Source organism: Lagopus muta, chromosome 5 (genome assembly GCF_023343835.1).
Source record: "Lagopus muta isolate bLagMut1 chromosome 5, bLagMut1 primary, whole genome shotgun sequence".
In the NCBI taxonomy this organism is placed as follows: Eukaryota; Metazoa; Chordata; class Aves; order Galliformes; family Phasianidae; genus Lagopus; species Lagopus muta.
Genome location: NC_064437.1, coordinates 59370872 through 59397954, shown reverse-complemented (window position 1 = coordinate 59397954; position 27083 = coordinate 59370872). Strand labels below are relative to the sequence as shown.

At 41.6% G+C, this 27083-nt stretch overlaps 1 protein-coding gene across 1 annotated transcript in view; it reads left to right on the top strand.

The window, feature by feature from the left end:
* The first annotated feature begins 9143 nt into the window (after positions 1–9143).
* Positions 9144–27083, top strand: part of HSPA12A (heat shock protein family A (Hsp70) member 12A) — a 49527-nt gene continuing 31587 nt past the window's right edge. The window contains exons 1-3 of the mRNA XM_048945752.1: positions 9144–9292; positions 21911–21996; positions 23884–24011. Coding sequence (XP_048801709.1) covers positions 9265–9292; positions 21911–21996; positions 23884–24011 — 242 coding nt within the window. The 5' untranslated portion in view covers positions 9144–9264. The remainder of the gene's footprint in view (positions 9293–21910; positions 21997–23883; positions 24012–27083) is intronic.

Sequence of the window (27083 nt, the reverse complement as noted above, 5' to 3'; positions counted from 1 at the left end):
ATCTTGTAAATGCTCTCAAAATGCATGGATATGCAAAAACATATTGCAGGGTAAAACACTCGTTCCAGTGAGGTTGTCAAAGGACCTAGAAATGGAGATAGTTTTCCAGCTGCCTTTGGAAAACATCTTCACAGTTATCTGCTGTGATTTTCACAGAGGATTGGGTGCCTGACTGCATTGGGAAGTCAAAGCACCTGGCTGACTCTGAAGGCTCTGTTAGATATTTGCTGTTTCAGATGTTGCTCAGCTGCACCTTGGAGAAAGTAGCACTTTTTGAAAATCAAAATTAACCATTCAGAGTAAGAGAGTCCTTCTGAACTATTGTTTTCCTCTGCTTATATTTGCAGAGATGCTGGCTGTTTGTTATACCTATGCAGTGCTATGGAAAATGAGTTGTGGATTCCAGTGAAACACTGACAGTAAAATACTTTGTTTGAGTTACCTCAGGTGCAAAATGAGATGATGAGGGTCTACTTTTACACTAATTAAACATCTGCCACTGAAGTGTGAACGCGGAAGGCTGACTATAGTCTTCCATGGCAGTGTTTGGATTGCTTACATGTCTACTGTCTACATAGTCAGTTTACAACTGGAAACACAATTTTAAATTGTTATCCTAGACTCATTTATCTGCAGAAAATGCCCCTCAGATCTTGCATCAGTGAACAGGAAGACGTATGTGATACAAGCACCCTATTTTCCCTGTAGCTATATACAGTATTTCATGTCTTATTAACATAATATATCCACGGTGAAGTTTATAGGCCTTGACAGATAGCACCTCGGGTGAGAAAAACGATGACAGAGAAAATTTACTTTTACAGCGTCAGTCTTTCTGGAACTGTTCTTGGACAGCTTGACACCAAAGGCTATAAACGTAGACTGGAATCTGAAACTTCTGCAGTGACCTTGTTTTAGAAAACACTATTCTTATCTCCTCATGCTTATTTCTCTCTTTTGGCAGACACTCCTCATAGTACATTCCTTACCATGTGCTCCCCTGTTTCTTGAGCAATGCCTTCGTGCCCATTGTTTGTTTACTATCTGCTTTTATTGCAGTCATGCAATCTAAAGGCCTGCTTTATGCAAGAACAAGAATTACATTTGTAAGCCATGTGGCTTGTTGTAAGCTTGTCTTCTCTGTTTCTTTTGCGTTTCTTTGGCACAAAGCTTCTTCAGGAGGAGAGTTGGGCCCATGCTGAGCGCCATACAAAATTATACTTTTAGTGGCAGTAGTTTTGTACGTTAAAATTTAAAATTGGCCATTCTTTATATTAGTAAAAATGGTACTACTGTCTAAATAACAGAGCAGCCATATTCAAACTTAAGGCAAAGGATTGAAAATATGGACAAAGCCAAAAATACAATCCTTTGGAAGATAGATGTGAAATGGATTTAAACAGTATTTTTACACATATTTCACTATTTATAAACAGTGTCGAGTGCTTCTTTTCACATAAAAGTTTAAATTCACTTTTCTTTGGTGATGGTTTTCACATTGGGCTCGCTTACTATCTGCATGACACACTTTTTCTGCTGAACTTTCACTGCCTGTTGTTTCAGAGACAGGAGACCTTGGGTGAACAATGATAATCCAAGGTGTGAATGCATTAATAGTCTCTGTGCATTTGATATGTTTTGGTTTCCTGATGTCCTTGCTGAGATCTGCTGGTGTTGCATGATCCTGAAAACAATCTTGTCCCCTTCTCAGCACGTTCTGTCCTCATGCTTTCTGAAAAAAATAATCCTATTGTGTGGCAGACCTACTAAAACATCTGAATTTAAACTATGAGAGGTCTGATGCTGTAGGTGATCACAGTTTCTGCGAAGCAGCACAGATTCATGAAGTGTGAGCTCAAAAATATCTGCATCAGAAACATTATGTCCGATGTTATCTGCAGACAATGCATGGGGACAGCTGTCACTTAACTTCAGTGTTTGTTCTAAAATGACTGAGACCAATGGGAGATCTTCCATTAATTTGAAAAGACTTTAAATCCAGCTGAAAGAAGCTGTGATCACAGCTTGCCACCACGCCTTAAGTACTAAAAGGCAAGGCATATTTTTGTGGTCAGTGAAAATCCTAGTTTTATAAGATACACATGCATGCAGAATGTAATATAACAACTGGTTGTTTTTTTTTTCTAAATCATAATCTTCACAAAGAAATAGAAACCAGATCCAGATCTTTTTATTATATCTAATGGGATCAATGCTACAGGATTCTTTTGCAATGAGAAAGCAAATAAACATGATTAAAGGATTGTTTCTTTGAGGCATTAAAACAACTTTATAGACATTAAGTTTAAAGTGTGGCATCATTTAGAGAATTACTTTTTCTCTTGAACAAATTCTTGGTTTCTTGAATTACCAGACTGATGCAGTTTAGCAATAATTTAGCCTAAACACTTAGAGGAATGTCAACAGCATTCTTTTCTGCTGGCAAAGAAGACTAAAATAATAAATCAATATTGGAAAGACCAAAAGCAGAGGAAGGATCTTTCTTGCATTTGTATGCTCCAGTTTGAAGATGTTGGTGCAGTTTGTTGTACTTCAATGAAAATGGACAAATATCAGTCTTCAACTCACAGCTTTATGTATCATCAAAGCCAGTTTTGAATAATTGTTTCCGATTTCATTTGTAAGCCAGTGAGCTCTGCCGTCTTTCTTTATCTGTTACTGAATTGTGAAGTCAGAGGCAGACCGAGTTCTTGTTTACATTTGTGTAAATACAGGAAGTGGCTTATTTTGGTTTCTATTTTTTTTATGTAACCGTTGTAATTATTTCAGCGTTCAGTTATAGAAACAGTCACAGAGATGTTAGTCCTGCATAAGTTGAACTGTTTTTCTTAAAAAGAGTCATCTCTTCATATTATGATCTAATTTAACTTTTAATTGCTTGTTACTGCTCATAGTAATTCTTCACCTTTGCAGAAATAATGTGACTTACTGACTGGTAGCCTTTATTTTTGCATAGTAGGCTCCCTGTTTAGAAATCTTCAAGAACTGACATTGATATCTTCCTTTAGAAAGAGTTTATAGCAAGAAATAGATTGGTATCATCTCACAGAATTCTCAGCTCTCCAGTGATTAGGGAGAAAAAATACATCAGAGTTCTCATCTCTCTCATGATGAGATAAGATACCGTGCAGAGAACCTCACTCTGTTCATTTGGGATGTCGAGTACTTTCATCTATGTGTGTGTGTGCCCTCATTAAAGGCTCCACAAATAGAAATATGCAATAGTTTAAAAAGAATATGCAGGGATTAGTGGCACATTAAGCTTTTAAGGCAATATTGATACTACTCAGGATATCATTCAGTTTGGACATCTTAACCTAATGTAGACAAATTGCTCATAGTGACTGATGATGATCTAGCCCTTTAATTTTTAAAAATGTGTTATTATTGGAATCGTCTTGAATGTTTTCCAAGAACCTATTTTAACCAGAGAATTCATACTAAAATAGCCACTTCCACAATATTTCTATTTTTTCTTCATATGTTTGGTTTGCTATACTTTGTCTACCAAATAAAATAGTCCCCCTTATAGTCCAAAATGTAACTTTCTGTCATATATTTCTTTTTTAGAAGTTACGTTCTGAAAAAAAAAACAAAACACAATCAATTACATTTGTAGGTTATGTTTCAAGAACATTTCTAGCACCTATCTCTGTAAAGGAGCTATAATGATTTAGCCTTTTTGCTTTGGAGAATATCCTATGAAACAAAAAAGGAAACTATATTGCATTAATACACATTTTAAAGATCCTAAGGCCAACCAAAATATGTTTGTTATGGTAAAAACTGTGTTTGGTATTCACTGGGCATTTCTTATGAACATCAGAGGATTTTTTGTTATTTTTCATTTCCATTCACGATCTGAAATGTCTGGGTCCTGCTGCCTTGTTAAACTGGAGGTCAGTGGAATTCATTAAGATTTCCTCCAGTGAGCAGTCAGTTTCCTCAGCCCTAGGAGGATATACAGATGTCCTTGTTTATGTCAAGTAGCCCCTAAAACTGATCAAGCTATTTCTTATTTGTTCTGTAACTTCCTTAGCATTTCTTCAGCTGATCTGTGAATTTCCTTTATTCCTCTGTGCAGGTGTATGTTTGTGTGACCTCTTTTACCTCCCGGATACAGAGTGAGACAGATGTAACCTAATGTGCACTGTAGTGCCCGCTCCTTTGATCCATTCTGTTCTCGTCTCAGTGATTTGGATTGACATTTGTGTTATATTTACAGATTTGTCAAACAGTTTCCCAAACATCTTAGAAAAAAGAATACCTTAACCTGACATGTACCTACATGCAACTTAAATGACTGTTTCCCTGTAAGTAGTCAACATGTGGAAACTGAATATTCTCCTACTTTTGAATTTTCCCTTTGGATGCAGGTTATTTGCAGCATCACATCAATCATTCTCCTTGTCTTTCAGTGCCATGCATTTTCTTTCCATTATTTCTTTGGACCACAGGAAGCTTCAGAAAGCAGCTAGGGAGGTGCCTGGTAACTATCATATGTTCTGTTTCTGTGATGACATTTTTATGTGTCACAGGTGCACAATGAGAGATAATGCTTTCATGTGACTTGTTGAGGTTGATAATTTTCTGAGTTGTTTCCCTTTTACACTGCCAAATTCAATGTAATCAGCCTGGTACAGGATATTTTTAAGGGTTCAAATTATGACTTGTACTGCAAATAGCGCTGCAATTTTGGAGATGCCTAATTCAGTGAAGCAGTCAGCAAAACATAGCTATGAACAATAACACCTAGACGTGCTGCCTGGGGATTCAATATATTCTCTTGAGCAGAGGCCATACGGAGTAGGGTATGTAGAATTTTGACATGCTGAGCTGCTCGCTTGTAGAGGTGGCTGAGTGACCTGACCTTCTGCTGATCTGTGGGAGCCAGTGTGCTCATTACTTACTTAATCACTGCATATGCTCTCAGAAATCAGATAGCAAAAATAAATTCATTGGCTGATGAATAGATAGCTTTGTTTCTTTTGGAGCAATAGGAAATGTGTAGTAATCACAGAATCACAGAATGGCCAGGGTTGGAAGGGACCTCAAGGATCATGAATCTCCAACCCCCCTGCCACATGCAGGGTCAAAAAAGTAAAGCAAGCAGTCGGGCTGATACTTTAAAAACATCTCGAGATAACAGTATTTTTCTCTACATAGATGGTGTGCATTTGGAGAGAAATACTCAGAGGATAACATGACCACATAAAATTATATAACAAATGTTACATTCATCTGCTTCTTTTCCCTTTTTTAAAATACATCCAAGGTAGAGGAAGAGCAGTGAATTTAAGGAGGAATTGTGCTCAGGACACACAGTGTGAATGGAAGCACTGAATATGAGTCCATCTTTCGGTTTATATACACAGCATCCGGCACAGTCCACTGAGGTCCACAGTAAAACTCTCAGATGTTCCTGTGATGTGTTTCTGTTGGAGATGCTGTTCAGCATGCAACATACCTACCTTGTATGGTTTCCAAAAGAAGGGGGGAAAAAACACGGTGCAAGCAGTAGTTAGCTTTGTGCTGCCATTTCTACATTTAAAAGGTGTGTGTCTAGGTGTTTTAAGCACCAGAAGAGCATTTTCAGTTTCTAGAATACAGCAGATTTGCTGCAGAAACATCCAGCTATGAAATGGTGGAGAATTCTATGCAGATTCTGATCTTAGAATAACATGTTTCCAAATGATGCTGAGAAATGTACTAAGAACAGGTGTACTAAGAACAGTATAAACTGTTTCTTTTGAAGAAACCCTTTGTATTTCTTGTGCTTCTTTATTGAAAGGCTGTAATAGTGATGAACAGCTTTTCTTGTCCTTACAAAGATTTCTTGCTAAATAATTGAAGAGGGAAAGGGAAGATAGCAACTCGTTTAGGGGAGCACAGCTTCCCAGTTGACTCTGCATTAACATTAATTTATAAGCTATTACTATGTGAATCAATAAGCAGAACTAAAGATGTCAAAGTGCTGTAAACTGGAATGTAGGGGGAGATTGCAATAACAGTTATGCGAATGATAAAAAAAATCAGATACTATGCATTTAATGGTGCTCCAGAATATCTAAGAGGGATATTCAGAGTACAAAACCATCACCTTGTTTTACATATGGTTTGATTTATACAGATAGCAACTTTCTCTGGTACCAGTGTAGGGTACACAGCATGCTGATCTCCACATCTGTAATCAGATCTGTAGATCTTGCTGTCAGATGCATTGAAAGCATTATCCCAGTGCCTACATTCCTGCCATTTGTGCCTTGTGCTCCCAGCTTGCTGACTCTCAGTGCTGCCAGATCAGCACCTTGCTGAGACCCTCATAGTCATGCGTGAGAAACACAGAGCTCCCTTTGCTGGCTAGCCACAGATTTGTGCAGCACACACCACGTGTGAGCGTGGCCCTTAGAGGGCACTGCAGTGATCTGCTGCTTTCTCATGAAATTTTCATCGATGCTAATGGCTAACATCTATGCAGCAGCTCCGTTAGAAGCAGTGAGGTCAGACAGCTATTATTCTTGTATGGGGAGTTTATGACTGTGTGTCTGAGCCCCTTGTGTGAGGAACTGAATGTTTGCCGCTGCAGCTTTCTGGAGATCACATGGAGAAGTGCTCTGTGTTCGCAAAAGAGGACCTTAAATCACGGTTCCTGATGTGTTTGAGAGGTGTCAATCCCAAGTAGGTGCTTGAGGGGAAACCCAAGCAATGCCCTGTGAAGTACTGGATTAGTTGCTTGAGTTTAATGCCGGTAGGTGCTTTGGTAGCCTAGCAGTAGTGCCTGGTTCAGAGCTGGAAAAAAGGTTCTTCCTTTGTGTTGCTGCTCCCCTGCAATATACCAAGCCAGCTCATGTTTGTTCACTGAGAAGCAAAGCTGTTTCCAAACCCACCCTAACATTGAATCTTGTTTAGGACACCTGCTGATGAGCTCATCCAGGACATAAGGATGTGTGTAAGGACAGGTATTCTGAGAATGTAGATGGCTTTACTTTTGCCATCCTTTCAAAATCTATCTGCAGTATTTTTACATTTGATTTACTATATTTAGACTCACTTCCTGTTATGCTTCCAAAATCTCAACCTCTAAAACCAACCAGATTCCAAACAACATATCAAAACAACCATAAAAGTGACAAAGTTCCTAAGGAATCAAAATAAAGTCTTTCCAGCTCCAGAGTGGTTCATTTGATATGGGAGCCCTTTCTCAAAGTGTTCTTTCTTTAGATTGAAATGCACTTTTAAATTTGCTTTCAGTTGAGAGAGTTGAAAAAATAGTACTCCTTAATTTTTCTGTAATTTATCTCTGTAATTCAGTTTTATCTCTATAAAACAAAACAAAATTTAAGGTGCCGTAGTGCAATATTTGATGTTTCAGAATAAAAATCCAAATTTACCACAAATACATTTTTTCCCCCAGTTCCTTTCATTAGATTTTAAAAGGAGATGCTAAGCTCTCTGGGAAGGGTCTTATTTCTGAAGCTAGCAGTCACATGCCTTCAAATATTCTCCTTCTGCATTATTCACAACACCTACAGCTGAATGCGTAGCTTAGGCAACCTGGCTTGATATTGAATAATGCAGTCACTGCCTTGACATTCAGAAGGATGTCTGTACCCAGCAAATGCTATTTTTATGTGTGTTGTTGCTTGAAGCATCATGCAAGAGCAGCCTGCATGGCAGGCTTTCTTCCTGGAAGTATACAATTTGGGTGCATGTTTGTTTTTCTTGATTATTCCTTTTTCTTTTCTTCCTTCCTTCGTTAATTATCCCAATACATTTTAAAGCCTACGGTCAATTACTATTGAAGTGCATTTAGTTTGAAGCAGAAGTTTCTGCTATTTAAGCCTCTTGTCAGGAAAACAAGTGTTGAAGTTGTTTGGTTTCTTACTTCCGAGGTTGTTTGATGACAGCATAAGTATTCAGCTTGACTAAACATGCAATTACAGCAGACTATTGGCCAGATGTTCCCTTTGTTGCATGGCCTGGAGCCAGAGGGAAGCACAAGAAGCAGCAGCCCTGGGGCACACTGTCCCCACTTTTTGGGAGCCCGTGTGCCTGATCCCCTCAGAAGCTCAGCGCCCGGCTGGGGCTGACGGAGTGCTGCCATCCCCCTGCTGTTCCTGCTCTGTCCCTCGCTGCTCCTCAGCGGTTCAGCATGTCCTTCTGGGAGGCAGAAAGCTGAGGAGTTTGGCATATTCTCTGGGTTTCAGGAGGAGGTGTTGGTTGTGGTGCCTACAGGATTGGTGCAGGCCTTCCAGGTGAGTCAACTGTGAGCACGTGAAGCATTTCACTGGGGCTTTACCTTGTGCATTGCACCTCTGGTCTTTCACAGAGGGAATATGGCTGCAAGGAGCTGCATGAATGAGGGCTGAGTGAGGGCTCTGCTCATAGCCGTGCACTCAGGGAGGAAACCTGGGGGAAAAAAAAGGAGAATGTGCTGAGCGAGCATCTGCAGCACCCAGACTTTGGTTCAGACTTTGCCAGTCCTCCAGAGATTCAAAGGGATCCTCTGGTGAGAGGGCTCAGGGCAATCTTTGGTGGCATGAATAATTTACAGTGAATCTCAGTGATCTCTTGAGCTTGGAAGTCAGTAAGGAGCTGCACTGCAGTCAGTAGCCTTGTTTGTTCTACGAGAACTGCAAGCAGTGCTTCCACAATTTGAATGGCTGCTGAGGCTGGAAAATAAGGGAGAACTGGACCCGAAAAGCAAGGGAGAACAGGGTAACGGTTGCTCTGGCTGCAGGATATCGGCCTTTTATTCTCGGGTTTATAGCGTCTTTGGAAAAACCTTTACAGCTTAATGGTGGTGCAAGTGCCCGTGGGCGTGCCTCTCTCCCAGGTCCTGCAGAGGTGGGAATCAGCTAATGAGCGGGATCGGAGCTTCCGAAGGACACGGGTCGAGAAAGAGCCCGCTCCAAAGGCCAATGAAGCACTGCGGTGCTGTGACGGTAACCCCGCAGTCCGTGGTTCTGGGGAACCTGTCAGCGACTGCGGAACGTTCGTCCCCTCCGAGCCACAGCGCTCCTCGCTCAGCCGCCGCCGGGCCCGCAGCGGGGAGGGGCCGCGCCGCCCCCTGCCAGCGACGGGGCCTGGCTGCAGCGGCACCGCCCGCAGGAAGGCGCGGCGGGGTGGGGACGGGAGGAAGCGGCGGAGCCTCCCCCGGGCTGGGCTCCGCGGCCGGCCCATGCTTCGGCGGGAGCGGTGAGCGGCGGGCTGAGGGGAGCCGCGGGGCGGCGGCGGGCGGCCATGTCGGAGAGCGAGGGCGGCGCGGCAGGTGAGGCGGGGGGATTCGCCGCAATGCGGGAGCGCGGCGGGGGGAGGCGGCCGGGACCGGTGGAGGGGAAGCGGGGGCGGAATCCCGGCTGGCTGCCCGCTGCGGAGCACCGCGGGCGGCACCTCGGGAGGGAGCCGGGGCTCGGAGCGGAGCCCGCCGCCCTCCGCAGCCCCGGGGAGCCGCTGCGGCGACCCGGGAGGGAGCGGGGTGCGGGAACAATGCGGCCGCCGAGGCCTTTTGTGGCCGTCCCGCCCGGCGGCCGGGAGGGAGAGAGAGGGCTCGAGTGGGAGAGCGGGATGCGGGCATCGCTGTGGTGTGCTAGGAGAGCCGGGCGGGAGGCAGCACTGCGGCTAGGCGCCGGGACGGTGCGTGCGGGTCGGCGGCTGGAAGCCCTAATCGGGCTGCTCCCCGCGGGCCTGCAGGGAGGGTCTCACTGCGGTCCGTCGATGCTCGCACTGCGCCCGGTGACAGGCAGAGCTCCGCAGGGACGGGGATGATCCCTTCCTGTTGGGGATGCTGTAAATGCGTGGCTGGGGGAACAGCCCAAAGGACAGTGTGGGCTTAACCTGGCTCGTCTCATTGTGTCTCTCCAAACCTTCTTCCTCACTGAATGGTGTAGAGACTGGGGAAATGGATGCTGAGCCTTGGGTGGTGGTGGTATATGTACAGAGAAACTTAAAAGACTCTTAGTACAAATCAAAGAATTGTGGGCTTTGGAAGGGACCTCTGGAGATCATCCAGTCCAAGCCCCTGATAAAGCAAGTTCCCTGAGGTAGGTTGCAGCAACAAATCCTGGAAATAAATTAAAGGAAAGCTCTTCTGATGAGCTTATTCAGCTGTAAGCCTCAGCACATCTGGGGATGCAGCTCTGTTTTGCAGGTGGGGATGGTGACTCGGGTGCACACAAGCACCAGCCACAGGACCGGTCAGAAAGCCTCCCTATGGACTGATTTCCTACAGAAGACAGCAGAGCCTTCTTGGCACAGAGAACTTGTGGTGATGCTCAGGAGGCCTGTTTTCAAAATTTCCCCCCAAAACTGAGGTTCTCTGTTGGAGAGAAGGAAGAAAAAAGTGCATCTGTGAGTGGGATTTGGGGAGCACTTTAAATAAAAGAGGTAAACTGTAGCACACGTGGAATAAAAGAGTGCCCATTTCAAACAGTACAGATAATACTGTTTATAAACTGGTTGAATTTTCAAGATCTTTACTGCATATTCACCCCCATCATGTACATGTTAAGTGCTTTCTGTATAAGTCGCTGGTGCTTACTCTGCTTGAATGTACCTGTGACAGTTCTGTAGCTGACAACAGGAAGGAACAGAGTGACATTTGTGTGTTAGGTGAGAGAGCGCTGTGTATTGTTTGCTGTAATAAAGCTGCAAGGTTAGTGCAAGGCAGTGTTGAGAATAAGTGACTTGTGACAGAAGGAGAATTTGTTCAGGAGGGGTTTTGCTAGAAGATGGAATGTCATGCAGTAAATCAATGATTTGCTATGCCAGAAATCTTTATGTGCTTTCCATTCTCTGGAATGCTGAAGCTGTCAGAGAAGAAAGATGTCAGGGATAAAACGTGATTTAGTAGGTGTTGTATTGACAGTCCAGGGGCTGCAGCCACTTACTGCAGCGTAGTACAATGTGTAGAAGAGAGGTCTGTATGTAAAACAGCACGGCGTTGCATGCGGAATCTGCCCATCGCTTATAGCTCCAGTCAGCACAGCACTGCGGTATCTGCAGATTGCAGATTGCTCAGGGTGAGCCTTGATGCAGTCATTTGTGCCCCTGAGCTGTTGCATGTGGAACTTCTCATTGTACTGCCTTCTAGTGCTGGTCAGCCAATGGGTGATGCTGATTCAGTTCTCCTTTACTGTACGCACCCTGTGAATTTTCAGTTCATTCCCCTGGGGTAGCAGCGGGTGCCTAGCAGTGCAGGGAGCTGCCCTGCTGTGAGCTGTGGGGTTTCCCCAAAGCTGGGTTTGACTGCAGGGAGGCCCTGTGCTGCTCAGCACTCGTATGGCGTGACACCGCTGTGCTGGCCCAGAGCTGGGAGCAGTGCGGCTCGGACGCGGCTGCGGCTTTGGATGCAGCTGAAGTCAGCAGCCCCAGGAGGCTGATGCTGTGCAGGAAGACCTGAATGCTGCCTCAGCTGCAGAAGATCTGATCTGCAGGTGTAAATGTCATGGTGTAGGTTCTGTTTTGCTCTCTAACTCTGTCCCTGTTGTTGGGGTTACACATGAGTTGACTGGTGTCTTGCCTCGTGCTCTTTTCTGCCAAATGCTTTTTACTGTACTCTGCTATGATGTCACTTCTGAATCCCTTCACCTCCATTTTCTGTACCTGAATTAGTTCTGCCTTTTGGTGTTGTATTAGGTGGGATTTCAGAAGTCATTTACTCCAAAGAGTGCAACATTTATAGCTTAGAAGTATTTCTCTGTGGCTATTTTAGTCTACATATTGTAAAAGAGCAGCTTGGCTTAGTCCAGTATTTTAAAAAGCACTGCTGGCCCTCAGTGAATGATAACAGAGAAATGGGTAAGGAATAAACAGCATGGCACTCAAGTGATGTGACTTCCCAGGAGGAGAACAGTCATGACCACAAGTAGCTCTGAAACAACTTTTTATGGGAGCTTGGCTCTATTCCTTTTGTTTTTTTTATTTATATGTAAGGTAGTTGTTGAGATCTGCCGTAAGCAGCTCAGTGAAATCATGAGACTCTTTGAGTGTTTGATTCAGAAGTGACTTCAGCTTCTTCTGTGGTGACCTTCTGAGTGACAGTTGTCACTCTCACAGAATCACAGCATGGCCTGGGTTGTAAGGGACCTCAAGGATCATGAATCTCCAACCACGCTGTCTGGCAGGTCCACCAACCTCCACATTCAGTACTAAACCAGGCTGCCATCCAGTGTGGCCTTGAACACCTCCAGGCATGGGGCATCCACAGCTTCTCTGGGCAGCTTGTTCCAGCACCTCACCTCCTCTCATAGTAAAGAACTTCCCCCTGATATCCAACCTAAATCCACCCTGCTTATCCTCTGCTCTCCTGTTAAGCACCCTCACTAACTGGCAGTAGAAATGGGTGAAGCTCCAAGTTACGACACATTCGTGCAGAGCTACTCAGCTGTGTTTTCCCACTAGAAAAGAGGAAGACTTGGAATCTGTTTCAAGAATGAACTCTGAAGTCCATCAGTTGTGACTGTAATTGGTATGCTCACTTCACAGATGTTTTACTGAAAAAGTGCACAGCTGGTTTGTAACATGAGGTCACAGATGTTGATGTTGCACTCAGAGAAAGCTGCTGTCAAGTATGAACTGAAGGGATCTGCTGTGCCACTAGCGTACGTGAAGACTTCATGTTCCTAACTGCAGCAGAGGTCCTGGCTCCTGGCTTCATCAGATTGAGGCTGCCTCTGCTCAGCCACCGGGTGCCTTTTGGTCTTAAAAAGAACATTCCATAGATCTCATTACTCAAAATATGTCAACTATGACCCATTTGCTGTTGTGTTAAGGAACATAGTGATATGCATTTAAAATAAACATATGCAAGTTTTAAATTTTACTGTAACTATTACTGAAGCAGTAACTTTTCACTGTTTTAAAATTAGGATGGCAGTGGGTATTAAAACAGGAAATTCCTTCGAAGTCTGCCTCAAAGGGATTTGAGAGAGGATTTTGTGTAAATGAAAAGGAAAATGCAGTCAATTCTAACAAAAAAAGTAAATAAACAAAAAAATACTCAGAATCTGGAGGTCAGCGCTGGGACTGGAAAGCCTTTGTTCCTGTCTTCTGATGCCTTTGCTAAGGGCAGCATCAGGGTGTGTCAGGAGCAGGGAGCTGCACGGGGAGCCGCGTTGGCTCGCCCCGCTGTTGGCATGCTGCTGTGCTCTGCTTATGGATAGAAGCTGCTGGGTTCACTCAGCAGTGGTTTGGGCGCGTGGACTGGCTCTGGAAGTATCTTAATTTGCAAATTCAAGGGACCCGGAAGGGTCTTCCTCTGTTTGTTCCATCAGTAATTCTGTAAGCTTTGGTCAACTCTCAGTCTGTGCCCTGGAGATGCACTTTTCCTAGGAATTCTGAGAGACGTTTCCGTCAGCTTGTATTGTTTGCAGTCCAGAAAGAAGCATGTATATGAATGCAGTTTTATAGCAGCAATTTCTTGAAATCTGTGCAAGTTTATTTGCTATCATCTCAGAAGAACTACCGTCTCTGTTACAGAAATGTCCCCAGTCAACTGTAGTTTCCTTGAGGAAGGAGGCAAGTTGTTTTTGTGTTGGGTGAAGCAAGCAGCATAGAGATCATCTATGAATTCTGCTTTGACTTGCTCTTGTCTAGATATATTTTACATTGATGATGCTTTTCTGCACCATTCTTTAAGGGTTTCTCAGTCTCTCTGTGTACTCCAACCATTTTGAAGTTCAGAGTGCTCTGAGCTTGCCTGTGCAGCATGGCCTTTTGTCACGAGGTTTTTTTAATTCATGGTTTTTTTTCTTCCCATTTCATATGAACTCTGGACAGTGGATATTTGGGTATATCCCCCCTTGTTACTGCAGCCAGGCTGTTTGTCTTTAGTCAGAGATAATGAGAACATTAAAATCACAGTTGCTTTATTCAGTTCTTACCACCTTCTAGTCGCTGTTTGAGAAATGCATTCCTGACAACTTGATGTTGCAGATTTCATCTTTGAGGACTCCTGAGGCTTTTTCTCTATTTAAAGACCAAAGTACCTGTGGTTATGATAGGCTGACTGGCAAATGGCCCCATTCCCTTGTTCCAAATAGATCCAACAAATTTAACATCGCTTTCTTAAGTTTCCATGGATACCTCGCTAGAACACATGCTGTAATCAAACCAGTAGGGCATGCCATTTGCAAAAGCTTTCACTATTGTCATAATGGGACTGCTGAATTCAAACCTGTCCTTTTAGAGTAGCTCTCCTTCTTACTCAGCTTCTGGTTTTACCCATAGCAGGCTGGATCCTGTGCTTGTCCCTGTGGAAGCACAGCTTTTCAGTTGGCTGTCTCCTAGGTTGGTGTTGGCCTCTGTGTGATGTGTATGCGTAGTCGTGAATGTAGTCCTGATGGGTGCTGGTATTAAAAACCTCTGGAAATTGATTTTAATCAGTGTCTGCATGATTTTATGATCTACTCCACGGATCCTAAACATCAGTTTTCTCTCTTCTGTCCTTCACTTTTCTCCTCGTAAGGTATTTTCCTTTAAGCCTGATGGCAAATCTGTTCTCAAGACTGTAAGTTAAAAAGAATAATGAAACACAAACTTATTTTTGATTTAGCTGGGAAGTGTCAATCTGAATCTAAATCAAAACCCAGAGACTATAGATTCACAGATTTGACACTGCTTCTTGCAGTTGCACAACAGCTAGTGCTCTCTTATTTTCCCACTTTAGCCTTGAAGAATGTTAAGGGATTCATATAGCTCTTTTCCTTAGTTTTTGTTAGTTTGCTTGCTTTTGAAGGAGAAGTGGGGGGACAGGGAGACAAATTTATTTCCTCTGCTGGACATGAGATACAGAAAAAATGAACAGTGATTTTTGTTCAGTCTTTGACTAATTCTCTGTTGAATATCTTCACCCAGAAAAGAAAATCTAGCATTGCTTTGTTTTCAGGATGTAATTACATCTCGAGAAGATCTTATGTAGGAACTCGCAGTAAGACAGGGAATTCTGTAGTGCCGTATTTATTTGATTCCTGTTGTTTTTTAAAGGAAAAAAACAAGCCAGCCCGCTCTCAGCTGGTAAGTGGTGCATTTCCCCAAGTGACCAACATCGCACATGCTCTGTTCTATGTGTGGTCCTGGGAACTGGAGCATAATCTTATTAGTGCCATTCCTGACAACCTTGCAGTGAACCAAGTAGATGAGGTGGATGATGACAGACATGTTGATGAAAGAGAAGCGGCAGGAGACCTTTTCTAGGAAGCTCTCTTTTCAAAGAATCTAGATTCTGCTTATTGGCATGGTTTGTTTTCTGTTGCTTAGATCTTTCTGTTTGGAAACAAGGGGGGAGGAGGTGAGTGATAAAGAAAACTGCTTGCATGGGGGCTGGTAGTGCAAGGAAGCCTGAAGGAAGCAGGTTCAGAGGAGCCTGTTGAGGAGAGAGGAGGTTATTTAGTGTGTGTTAAAGGTGCCTGTAGCATACCTGTGTCTGTGGAATAATTAGAATGATTGTGCAGAGTTGTCTTACGCTACAGTGAGCCACAGAATTTTTTGTTAACCCACATTTATCACAACGTGCATCTGCTAAAGCAAAATGCCTTTTCCTTACGATGCATAAGGCAGAGTCAATTTTGTTCTTGGGGCAAAAGAGCTGGAGGTCAGAAGTGAGCAATCAGTGCAAAGCTGCTGCTGCTCAGTTCTCAAACCCCAGGCTCTGGGGTGTGGCAGATTCTGAGTACATGAGAAAAGTCTTGCGTCTGGTGAAGAGTTGGCTGAGGTTTTACAGACCCAGTTATGAAGGGTGCTTGATAGTTCTGTTGAAGTCCACTTTACCATGCGCTAGGGAGGTCAGATCAAATTAGGTAATATCCTACATACTGCCAAGGAGAGGAGAGCTGAACTTACAGCACCTGGCATATTCAGTAAGTTATTGCAAGTTCCTGTGCGTGTCTTTCATCTTAAATTAAACTCACAAAAAGTAGGCAGTGTCTGTTTTTTCCTTCTGCTGGTGAGGTGCGGGAAAATGAATGTTATCCACAAAATGAGGGATGGGATGGACGTGGGATTGTATTCTGATGGTCTTAGCAAAAATATTGAAGACTTGAATGATATTTGAAAGCTTGATAGATAGTGAAAAAGTAAACACCTCCAGTCAAGCTGCGATCATAATGGGAGACAATGGAGAAGGGTAAGTGAGAAAGTTCATAGCTCATAATGAGATTTCTGATTTTCAGAATTGTATCAAAAAATTGGCAAAATTCTTGCTATAGAAAATTACTGTGCTGTAATTGATATTGGGGCAATGAGTATCAGTTCTTTGAGTAACCAGTTGTTATGAAAGAGTATCAGGAAACTTGGATTTGTCTCAGGGATTTGCCATGGCTGTATTCAGAGAAGGGAAGTGCATTGCAGTCTTTAGCAAACCAGCTGGATGCCTACTGGCATTTTAAAACAAAGAGCTCTGATTCCATTGATGTTAATAGCAGTAGTGTCGCTGGGTTCAGTAGAAGCAGGAGGTTCTTAGTTCTGATAGGAAATATCTTTTTATTATGCAAGAGAATCTTTTAAGTGTTTCTTTGTATTTGCTTTTTTCCCCATCTCTCTCTTTTTGTTGTTCTATAATTATTTTCAAAGGCCATCTTTGTATTGCAGTAAAATTGCTCTAGGTTGTCATGTTACATTTGGAAGCTATGACATTTTGTGCTTAATGCAAAGCAAAGTCTCAGCAAAATGAAAAGCTGAATAAGGTTTTCTCTACCAGTGCAGCAGTTGTCAACTAATAGCAATATGGAAAACCCTTCCTTCCCTGTTGTGCAAACATCATTAGCAAGCTTTGCTTGCAGCAAAATGATTATTGATGCTCAAAATGATACACAGTGATTGGAATGAAAAGCCATGTTTTGAATTCTGTTCTTTTGCTGCATGATGGCTGCTCTACACCCGTATTTCATTCAGCACATCCATTTTTATTTTCAGTCCAGAGATGTTGCCCAAATGGAAAAATGAAGAATTTGATCAAGGTTTTGGTATAACCAGCAAACTGAATGAGATCCACATGTAGTAGTCACTGTTACCAGCCTCTGCATAGCTGGAAATTCCAGAAAAATTGCCCTAAGATATAGACAGCGCTTTCAGACATAAGATCTGATTTTTGGGTGATCCTTTGCAGAGCTAGGATTTGACTTTGATGATCCTTATGGGTATCCTCCTACTTGGGATATCCTATAATTCTATGTGCAAGTGGTTGATCTGTGAAACTGAGCACAGTGCCTTCGGTTTACCTGGTTTTACTGGACGCATGGAGATCGCCTGCAATAGTGGCAGGTCCATTTGGCTCATCAGCCAGCAAATAACCAAGAGGCTGCTTGGCTGAGCATAGGGAACAGTAGATGTGAATTATACAAACCAAAAATGGATTGTTGGAGCTTTTCTTTTGAGTCAGGATTGTGTAGGGCAGGAATACTCAGTTTGGGAGCTTCCAGAAAAGAGTGTGTTCTATTGATTGTCCCAGTGAAGTCCCCAAGCTCAGCCAGATTTTCGCCTTTATGCAAGAAATGAATTTCATTGCATTTTGGTCATGGATTGAAACAAATGACTTTGGGATACTCATTTATATTTGAATGTTATTGTGAAAACACTTCTTAAAATGCTGAAATTCTCACCTGAAACAGGGAATAGCATCGATCCTCTCATTGGTTCACAGAAGTGTAAAAGAGTTGAATTAGCAAACGTTGCATTTGTGACCACTCTGGTAGGATCCTATTAATAGAAGTTACCTGTAGATGCGTAAATTGGGACATGACATACTTTCCAGGGTTAGCAAAGAGGTGCACACGAGTCCTGAGGCTTCATCCTCCCTGGGAAGTGAGTGAGGTCCAGAAAGGTTCAGCACTGCTGTCCCAGCCATCGCATCAGTTGAGTTATTAATATTGTGGACTTTCCTTTTACTCTGTGAGTATTCTGGGAGTCTTGAAACTTATTCCTTTGCTGCATTTTGTCATAAGCTAAGGTGGAAAATCAAAACGTGGCCAATCGTTTACTGAAAAACAGGAAAAGCTAAGCTGATTAGCTGCTGCAGGAAACCATGGAAAATAAGCTCTTGCATGTGTTTAGATAAAAAGAAGGAAAAATACAAATAAAATCGGCTAAGGCAGCAATTGTAGCTAATAAAATAATGGATATGGATCATTATTAATACAGTATCTGCTGGTGTCATCATTTTATCACTTCCCCAAATATTACAGGGTTTTGAAATTGCATAGAAACTTTTGAATTAAAGCAAAACCAAAAAACCCATCAAAACAAAAAGATCCTCAAAGAAGTGAAAGAGAGAGGCTTCTCTGTTTTCTCCTTTTTAGCTGCTATCCTTCATAATGCATTTTTGGGCAATTCCTTAGGGTAGGACCAAGGTCAGAAAATGCAGTGACAGGTTGAATTAATTCTATACATACTTAGTTAAATTATCCAACCTCCAGTGTTGGCAGTTGTATTTCAAGTGAATGTTTACAAGCATTTACTGTGGAAATAAGTAAATCTCTCGTCATGTCTTAGAGAAAGGTTATTTTAAATGCTGATCTAAGTATTTGAATGCTTACTTAAATTTGGGTTCAAAATAAAATTCCTTTGTGTTGGTGTGCAAATTGTCATGGATGAGATGATTACTTATCATGTTATTTTACTACATATCTTTTCCTAGTTTGTAGCTGGATGGAGATGGAGGTCCTTGCTAAGCACAAGAGGGGAAGTTTGAACTTCAGCTACGTGCTACGCTACTTGATTGTGTTTTTGCATTACAGTAGGCAGCCTCAATAAGTCATTTACTTTTAAGGACTGTTGTATCACAGAATCAAATACTGTGGTACTGCCCTAGTTGTCATTCTTTTTTTTAATTGTCTAGAGGAGAAATTGGCTCCTAGGTCAATTTCAATTGAGACTGGTGTTTGTTGCATGGTTCCAAATAGGGTTCCTTGCAACCCTTTGCCCGTTCTCTGGCTTTCTTTCAGATTTGCCAATCACACTTGTCTACAAGTAAGAGATTCCAAAATATGCAACTCCTTCAGGAATATCTGTGCATTTACTTTTCTTCGTGTAAGATCTGTAAAATTATGACACACGCACTTCTTTCCTCTAAGCAAGCACCAACTCACCCCATCCTCCCACACGCATAAGCTTATTTTGACACCTTTCTGTTTGTGTAGGGCAGATAGCACACAAATTCCCTAATTTCACGTGCTTTTGATTACCTTTTCACTAATTTTTAGAACGCATTAAATCCGGAGCGACTGACCTGCAAGCTATTTTGTGTAAGTGCCAGCAGCTTGGATGAATGGCTTTGACTTCCTACTATGCTGAGCTGCACTGATTCATTTGTTAGTTCTGCAGACTCTGGTAATGTCAAGGCCTCTTTTATAAGTCTGATGTTAAAACAGTTATGGTTGCCCCCATTATTGCATGTGATTAGTTACTGATATTAAGAAATAAACTGGTTTAATGGAGTGCATCTTCTGCTTGTCTTAGCTGGGCATTGCAGAAGCAGCGCATTACTGAGGTGCAGTATAACAGGGAGTAATAGTGCAGAATGGTTATGTTCGTGGAAGGAGGTTTTTTTCTAGTTACAAATACTGGTGCATCACAGAGAGTTTAACTTTCCAGCAGAATTGAGCAGTTTATCAGAATTAAAACAAGTGAACCTTCCCACAAATTCAACCTTTATGCATAAGTCTCAAGAGCTTTCTGGAACTGAAAGGGACAGTTATTTTAAAGATTTGGGTTGAAAATACCTAATTCTGTTCATCTGCTCACTATTCTAGGTAATGTTTTCTGGGGTGCTGTGACAGCCCTCTGGTCTGTGCTTTATGTGTTTTCACTGCTACAAGTTTTTATACCTGCAGATATGGCAAATGCCTGTGTATAGATTTTATAGTTCTGGATAATTGCAAATTAATTGGGTCAAGTACATTCTTGATAGAACTCCATCCAAATTAGTTTGCTCTCATTGGATGGATATGAATATCACACTAGTTATTTAATCACCTCTATTGCCACACAGGATTTTATGAGTCTTGTAGAGAGCAATGAATAGCTTTTCCAGGCACACACAGTGAAGGCTGATAACTGAAGGCAGGCTGGAAAATAGAATGCTGAAACTGGAGCACTGAAACAGGTAAAAGAGCTGGTAACAAGGAGGAGCACTGGAGATACAGATAATATTTGTTAGTAGTAGTTTGATGTCTACCTTTTTGTCCTCTATAGGAGTATCCTAAGAGGGGAAATGCAGCATACTGCAAAAATTTGAGTCAGCATTGTGAATCGGTTCAGGCAGGGTTGCTGCTGGTTCTGATTCAGTCAGGAAAGGCAGCAGGATGCAAGGAACCTAATTCTTTTCCTTAGGAAACTAAGGAAACGAATCCTTTTTCTTCTGTTATCCCTTTCTTCAGTTCTAAGAAAAAAAGCTGTGATGATGGTACAGAAATAAATCTGTTTTGAAAAGAGGAAGAAATTGTACACATGGTTAAGGATGCTGATAACAGCATCTGATCCAAATAGAGCTTGATGAATCAAGCAGATTGTCTGCTGTCACAGGCAGATTCTGTGCTGCCTATGGCTTTTTGTACTTTACCACAAAAGGAGTAATGTAATATATTCCTGAAGAACTTTGTATGGGGAATATGAATGTTCTACTTTTGCTTCTGAACATCTAACTCAGCATACTTGGGTAACTAACAAAAATAAACATTTTTGGAAGAGCAATGCTAGGATTTGGAAGAAAACTTTCCCATGAGCAGATTGTCCCATCGTTGTCTACTCAGAAACATCTTCCCTGAAAAGTAGCTGTAAGGTCTCATGTTGCAAAGCAGCTCCTGTGCTACCTTACATTAATGGTCTGACTCATCAGTCTTAGGTCTAGGAATTCCTTGCCATACTTCCATGTGCATTTTGTTGTGTGGTACATCCAAGTAGGCTAGGTAAACACTTGTTGTTTTTTAATGTGTTGTTTAACATTTATTATTCATTTTTAGAGACTTACTAAATAATTCTGCTGTACATCTAATTAGCTCAATGAACTCTCAAGGCTTAAATCTGGGAGTGGGGAGAATGAGCATTTGCAGGATGTACTGGCACCTTTTCTGCATTCATTCTGTGAAGTTATGTAGTTTTCATGAAATAATATGTGATGTAGGAACCCATCTGAATCTTCAGTGCTTAGTTATTTTAATTCTTTTCAGTCATCATGGAGTAAATACAAGAAAGGAAAATACAAATAATGCGTGACAGTACTTGTCACTTAGTTGTTCTATTCCTTTAAATGAAATGTCAGTATTGTGTGCAGGACAGAAATATTTGTTTGATGATTTGTTAATAATGCTCTCCTTTTTCCCAGCTGGGTTCTGTCCTGCAGTAATAGTAACAGCTGCAAAATGTTTCAGTGCAGAGTGTATTGAAGAATAAAAACAGAGGCAGTATGAAGAAATTTTAAGAATCGAGATTCATAAGGGAATAATTGCAACTTATTCTTACTGTGTTTTCAAACAGTTATCAACTGCTCTTTTTCTCTTAAAATTAGTCTTTCTTTATTATATCTCAACTTGTGTCTAATTTCTGCATTCACATGGTTTAATCCTAGGCTGTTAATGTAAGTGTATGGTATTAAAGCCATTTGTATTAGCTGGAACTTCTCCGTATATTCAGGAGGGCTTCTGCAATTGAATGTGGTGATTTAAGATGTGAAAGAATTGAAGTTAGTCAGGAAGACCAAGCATTTCAAAAGCAAAGCTGCCGTTTGGACTTAGCATGTTCTAAGGGCAAAAAGTATCTTTTATGAGGAGGCTATGGAATTTGCTTTCTTTTTCAGCAGGTTTGTTACATCAGGAAAAGTGGATAATATTATGCAAAGCAGCTATCCTATTCTACTTATTCTACATACTGACACAAAAGAATTTTTGTTTCCTTTCAGATGCAGTTTCCACATCTGCTTACTCATCACCAGCCAAAAGTTTGGGAGACCCTGGAATCACTCCGCTGTCTCCGTCGCATATCGTGGTAAGGGAAGTTGTTTCATTGGAAGGCTGTGATTTCCTCACATGCTGGCCCCTTTTATGCTATCCATAGTTTCAAATAAAATTTTGATCCTACTGGAGTTTCTGGTGGAGATCCCGTTTGTTTCAGTAGGATCCTGCTTTCTTTCTTTCTTTCTTTTTTTTTTGTCTCCTTGCTGAGCTAATAGATTTGTTCTGTGTATTTTTATATCAGTGAGGGGTTTCCTGATCCTCAGGGTTTCCAAATTATGTCGCTCTCTGTCTCACTGATTTGTTTATGCAGACCCTTAAAAAAACTTATATATATTTAAAAAGTATATAAATGGTATTCAACACTATAATATGAACTCCCAGCAAAAAGAATCTTCTCCAGCAGACAGAGAAGCTCAGAACAGTGCTACTTTAATTTCCAAAGGAAAATAGCTACCTGTAAGCTTTTAGAAGGAAGCAAATGTTCCATAGAGATAATGCATTTTAATCTTATACAGTGTTTGTTTTACTTTAAAAAACTCCTGTTAAAATTAAGTTCCATCTGTTTTAAGGTCATCTGCATAATCTGTAGCACATATAGGCATAGTGTATTTCCTGGTATCACAAGTGATCATGTTCAGAACACATTGTTATCCTTGTCAGTTTTCTTGCTCTGAAGTTTTCAGTTGACCAACATTCCTCTTTGGGATTTCATGTGTTGTTGCTCATTATTTTAGCTTCCATTCCTATCTTTCTCCATATATTCTACAGCTTTTACTTTTCCCATGCTGATGATTTCATTCCCTCTTCAAGTTAGATTTGCTTCTTAAGGTCCCTGAGGAAGACCTATAAACACATATTCCTCCGATTGTAAAGATATATTAGGAGAATCCAAATAAGTCCTGCATTATTAGCAGTGAAACCTTATTATGCTCCTTTCTCCTTTCTCACACTCTTGTGAAGTATCAAGCGTATGGGATGATCTTGGAAAATGTAGACATACAATAGAAAGGCATTGAAAGAAGTAGGCATGAAGCTGTGAAGCTGCAGGATGTTAATGAGGAAGGTGGCTGGATGCTGCAAAAGACTGAGGACCTTTGGTGGTTCCTCTGTAAAGATAATAATTGCTTTTCAATATTTTTGAGAACAGCAGCAGAAGGGGATTCAAACAGGATCTCTACACTTAGAGGTCAACAGTTTTGTCCCATGTTGGTTTTACCAAGCTGGCATGTGTGCAGGTGGGTGCACTGCCCTCCTTCACCATCCGCCTGCCTGAAGCACGTGGCTTTTCCACCAGTATTACCAGCTCATTCTGTTCCTGTCCTGCCAAGCTGTTTGTGCAACAACCACCACCAGCACGGAGTATTTCCTAAAGAAGCTTTCTGTAAATTCTTCATTGATAAATAATTATCTTGAGATGTGAAGGCTATTGCTACAAATTAGGTGGTTCTATCTGTATTACTTCAGAGTGGTAGCAGTACCTCAGAGTCAAGATAATAACCTAGGTGACTCCTAAAACCACCAAGTCCCGTTGAAGACAATGATGGATATAAATGCATTCTTTGTTCAGTTCAAGAAAAAAGCACGCTGTAACCTAGTGTTTAACTATAGGTTCTAGTGCTTCAAGATGACAGCTATGCCAAGAAATGATTATGAGAAGAATTCCTGATTCAAGAGGATGTGTATAAAATATCCTCCAGCAAACACACGATTGAGTTGTATATTAAATTTTCACCCTAATGGGAATACGAAAAGTTTTTACAACGACTTTGTTCACGAATGCAGCTTTGGCAAAGTTCCTATTTCCTCCTCTTTCCGTTAAAGTGGGATGCATGTCTTAGCAGAAATACTGAAGGATAAGACAGATTACAGTTACACTAATCAATGACTCAGCATCTATTTTGCTTCTGCTGTTTAACAGAAGGACTCTGATGCAGAAGATGCTGTAGAACAGTTATTTCTCGTTGTTGTGGCTATTGATTTTGGCACAACATCCAGTGGCTACGCCTACAGCTTCACCAAGGAGCCGGAATGTATTCATGTAATGAGGTAAGAGCTGCAATGCAGCATTTGGTTTTGGATTGCCATCTGCAGCTATCTGTGCAGTTGCTATAGCTATGTCCTGCAGTACCTTGAAGTGACCAGGTTTATCTAGTGTTGTAACAATGTACACTTCTGTCAGGGCTATAATTTTCTGTTATTTCTTGCTTAAATCAATACAATCTGATGTATTTCTTTCCCTTCACAGTTCTGATATGTGTAAGTCTAATGCAACCACAAATGCTGAAAATGTTATTGGAGGTATCTAAAGGGGATGTGCCACAATCCCTTTCTGTAGTGTATCTGATATTTTTTTCAGACCATTTAATGACTAAAAGCCTATATGATTTTTATTAAAGTATCTTTGAATTGCCTATATTGTAACAAGGCCAAGATACAGATAATTTCAGGCATGAGAAAGGTATATATGAACTTAGGCACAGAAGTTATTAAAAAAACAACACCTGCTCTAAGGAAAGGGCAAAAAGACAAACTTGCTGAAGTCCAGTATGATATACTGTAATTTTTCTAAGTGCAGCTGCTAGCTGAATGCCAGTCTTTAAATCCCAGCAGACAGAATTCATTGTGCAGTCAGCCTGCACGGTCACCTTGTGTGTGGTTGCATTGTATTTTAGAGAGATCTGACACATCTGGGTGATGGGAAATGCTATCTAAAGAGAGGGGAACTCAGGAATGGTAGTAGGCTGTACAGTGACAGAGATGCCTGCCATTTTTGATAAGGATGAGTAATGCTTTAAGGCCTCTTTTGCATGCAGTCCACCTGATGTTCTGCTGATGGCACAGGGAGCTGCCTGGTGCTGGAAGTCAGAGGACAGACCACATGTTGCTGCCAGGTTACAGGGTGGTGGGCTCACAACCCATGCATACCATCTCCAGAGCTGTAGCTGAGCAATCCTCAATCTTATGTATCATGTTGTTTCTGTGACTTTTGTGGCTACATTATGATGCATAACAACTCCTGCTTTTATGAATGTCCCTCGAACCCTTTGGATACAGGATTTTAGCTGTTGACTGAAATGTTGAAAGGTAGGTGCTTTATGGACAGCACACGTGTTTCAAATCTTAACTGGCATTTTACTTTGTACAGCTTGAAACTGTTTGTTTCTCATGTGATAACAAGAGTGTGGTTGTGATTTCAGACTTGTATAGGTATTATTTGAGATCCTGATTTGAAAATAAATAAACTGATTTGTCTGTTTCAACCAGAAAGGAGAAATGTGTCTTAGATGGGGAAAAACAATTATTCATACTTCCAATGGCTATTTCAAACAATTGAAAATATTTTGATAACAAAGTTGTATTATGTTTTTAGTTTTAAAAAGTATTGAAGGTGTTCTGAGAAAGCTCATAAAATGTATTGCTGGTAGAGAAGGATTTGGGGTAACATACAGCAGATACTGAGTTATGAAATGTACAGTAAAATAATACATATTTTAATAAATGTGAAATAATGAGATGCAATGAACAAAGCTGTGTTGGGTCAGAGTTAAGACTTCAGTGGTTCAAAAGGTACTAATAAGTTCCAGTACTTGGTATAATGATGGTTATATGTAGGATAATTTACAAACGTTTCTACAGAGTAAACATGAGTTTCCCACCCATACTCAAGAATGTTTCCCTTAAAAATATCAAAGATGATTCAAGGCCATCGTTGGCCACTCCTAACTTTGAAAAACTTACGGGATTTTGAAGGTGCAGGCTGTCTTTGGTAGAAGGGAGCATATGGTCTTTCTTCAATATAACTTCAAGCTTCAGTCTTTTCTTTCTTTTCTTCCCTGTTTGACTATGATTCTTGGCAGAGACGTGCTTGCCTTTCTGCTGCATGCGTGCTCCTGGAGGCATCCAGCTCTGTGAGATGACCCTGCTGCTTTGCTTCCCTGTTATGCTGCAGCTCTGGATCAAATTCTCATCTCACTGCAAGGAGTGCTCTTTTTTCCTCTGTTAGCTGGATTCCTGTGTAAGGAAGGGCATTTCTCTAACCTTAGCGTAACCTTATGATCCTTTCCACAGAAACTTTGCTTTGTCTCTTTTTCCTTTGATATACAGTCAGGTCTTGAGTGACTCTGAACTGGTTTGAGCAGCTCAACAGCAAGCCAAAGCCCTGCTAGCCCATATTAAGCAGAGTGAAGCTGGGCTTCCCCTTGAGAAATGCAGCAGTCAGGTTTGTGTGCACATGCCTCTGGCTGCAGCTGCTTCTTTCCAGAAAAGATGTCATGCTGGAATATTTCTAAAGCTCTGGCTACAAATGGTGACGTCAGGCTTCCTGTTCTCTTGTCAGTAACACAGGCTGAGAACTTCAGTACTTGCTGAGCAGTTACAGTGTCTGATTTTCATTAGCAACACATCCAGAAATGAACACCTAACGCTCAGGATAGTAATGAAAATTTCAGCCTGTACTACGGAGCATGAGTTTGTTTTCATTTAAGTATTATAGGTATCTATTCCAGGAGAGAAAAATGTGCCTACCCATAAAGAGAAGTAAAGAGGCATTGTTATTAGGCAGCAGCTAAGTACACGTCCTATTTATGGAATTTCCCACCAGTGACTCACAATGAATCATTAATGATTCCAAGTGAACACGATAGCAGTTTGTCTCCTCTCTGTTGTGTGGGACGTAACGTTCTGGTGGAAGAGGCGGTGCTTTCTGCTTATGGGCTGTGGAACCACTGCTTATTAGCAGTGGAACCATATGTTTGCTGTAAGACATGCTCACTGGTGTTGGAGTTGCCCAGATATGTTCCAGCAGAGGTTTGCAAGCACTGCCCTGCAGCAGAGCCCTTCCCAGCTGACTGTAGGTGTGGGGCTGAGCAGCAGCACCAGTGAAGTTGAGCAAAATTATTTCCGAGTGGGTGAAGGTGTTTCTGTTTTCAGATCAGTGGGATTGCTCTCCGTACTAGAAGATTCCTTGCCATCACTGCTGCTGGTTCAAAAAAGAGCACACTTTGCTCTGTTTGATCCAGTTGCATGGTCTTAAAGCTTCCCAGCAGTCTACAAGATCCTGTTTGCTTATTGCTTGGCCAAGATTGAATTTTTCTGTGTCAATGGTCTGCCATGATCTTG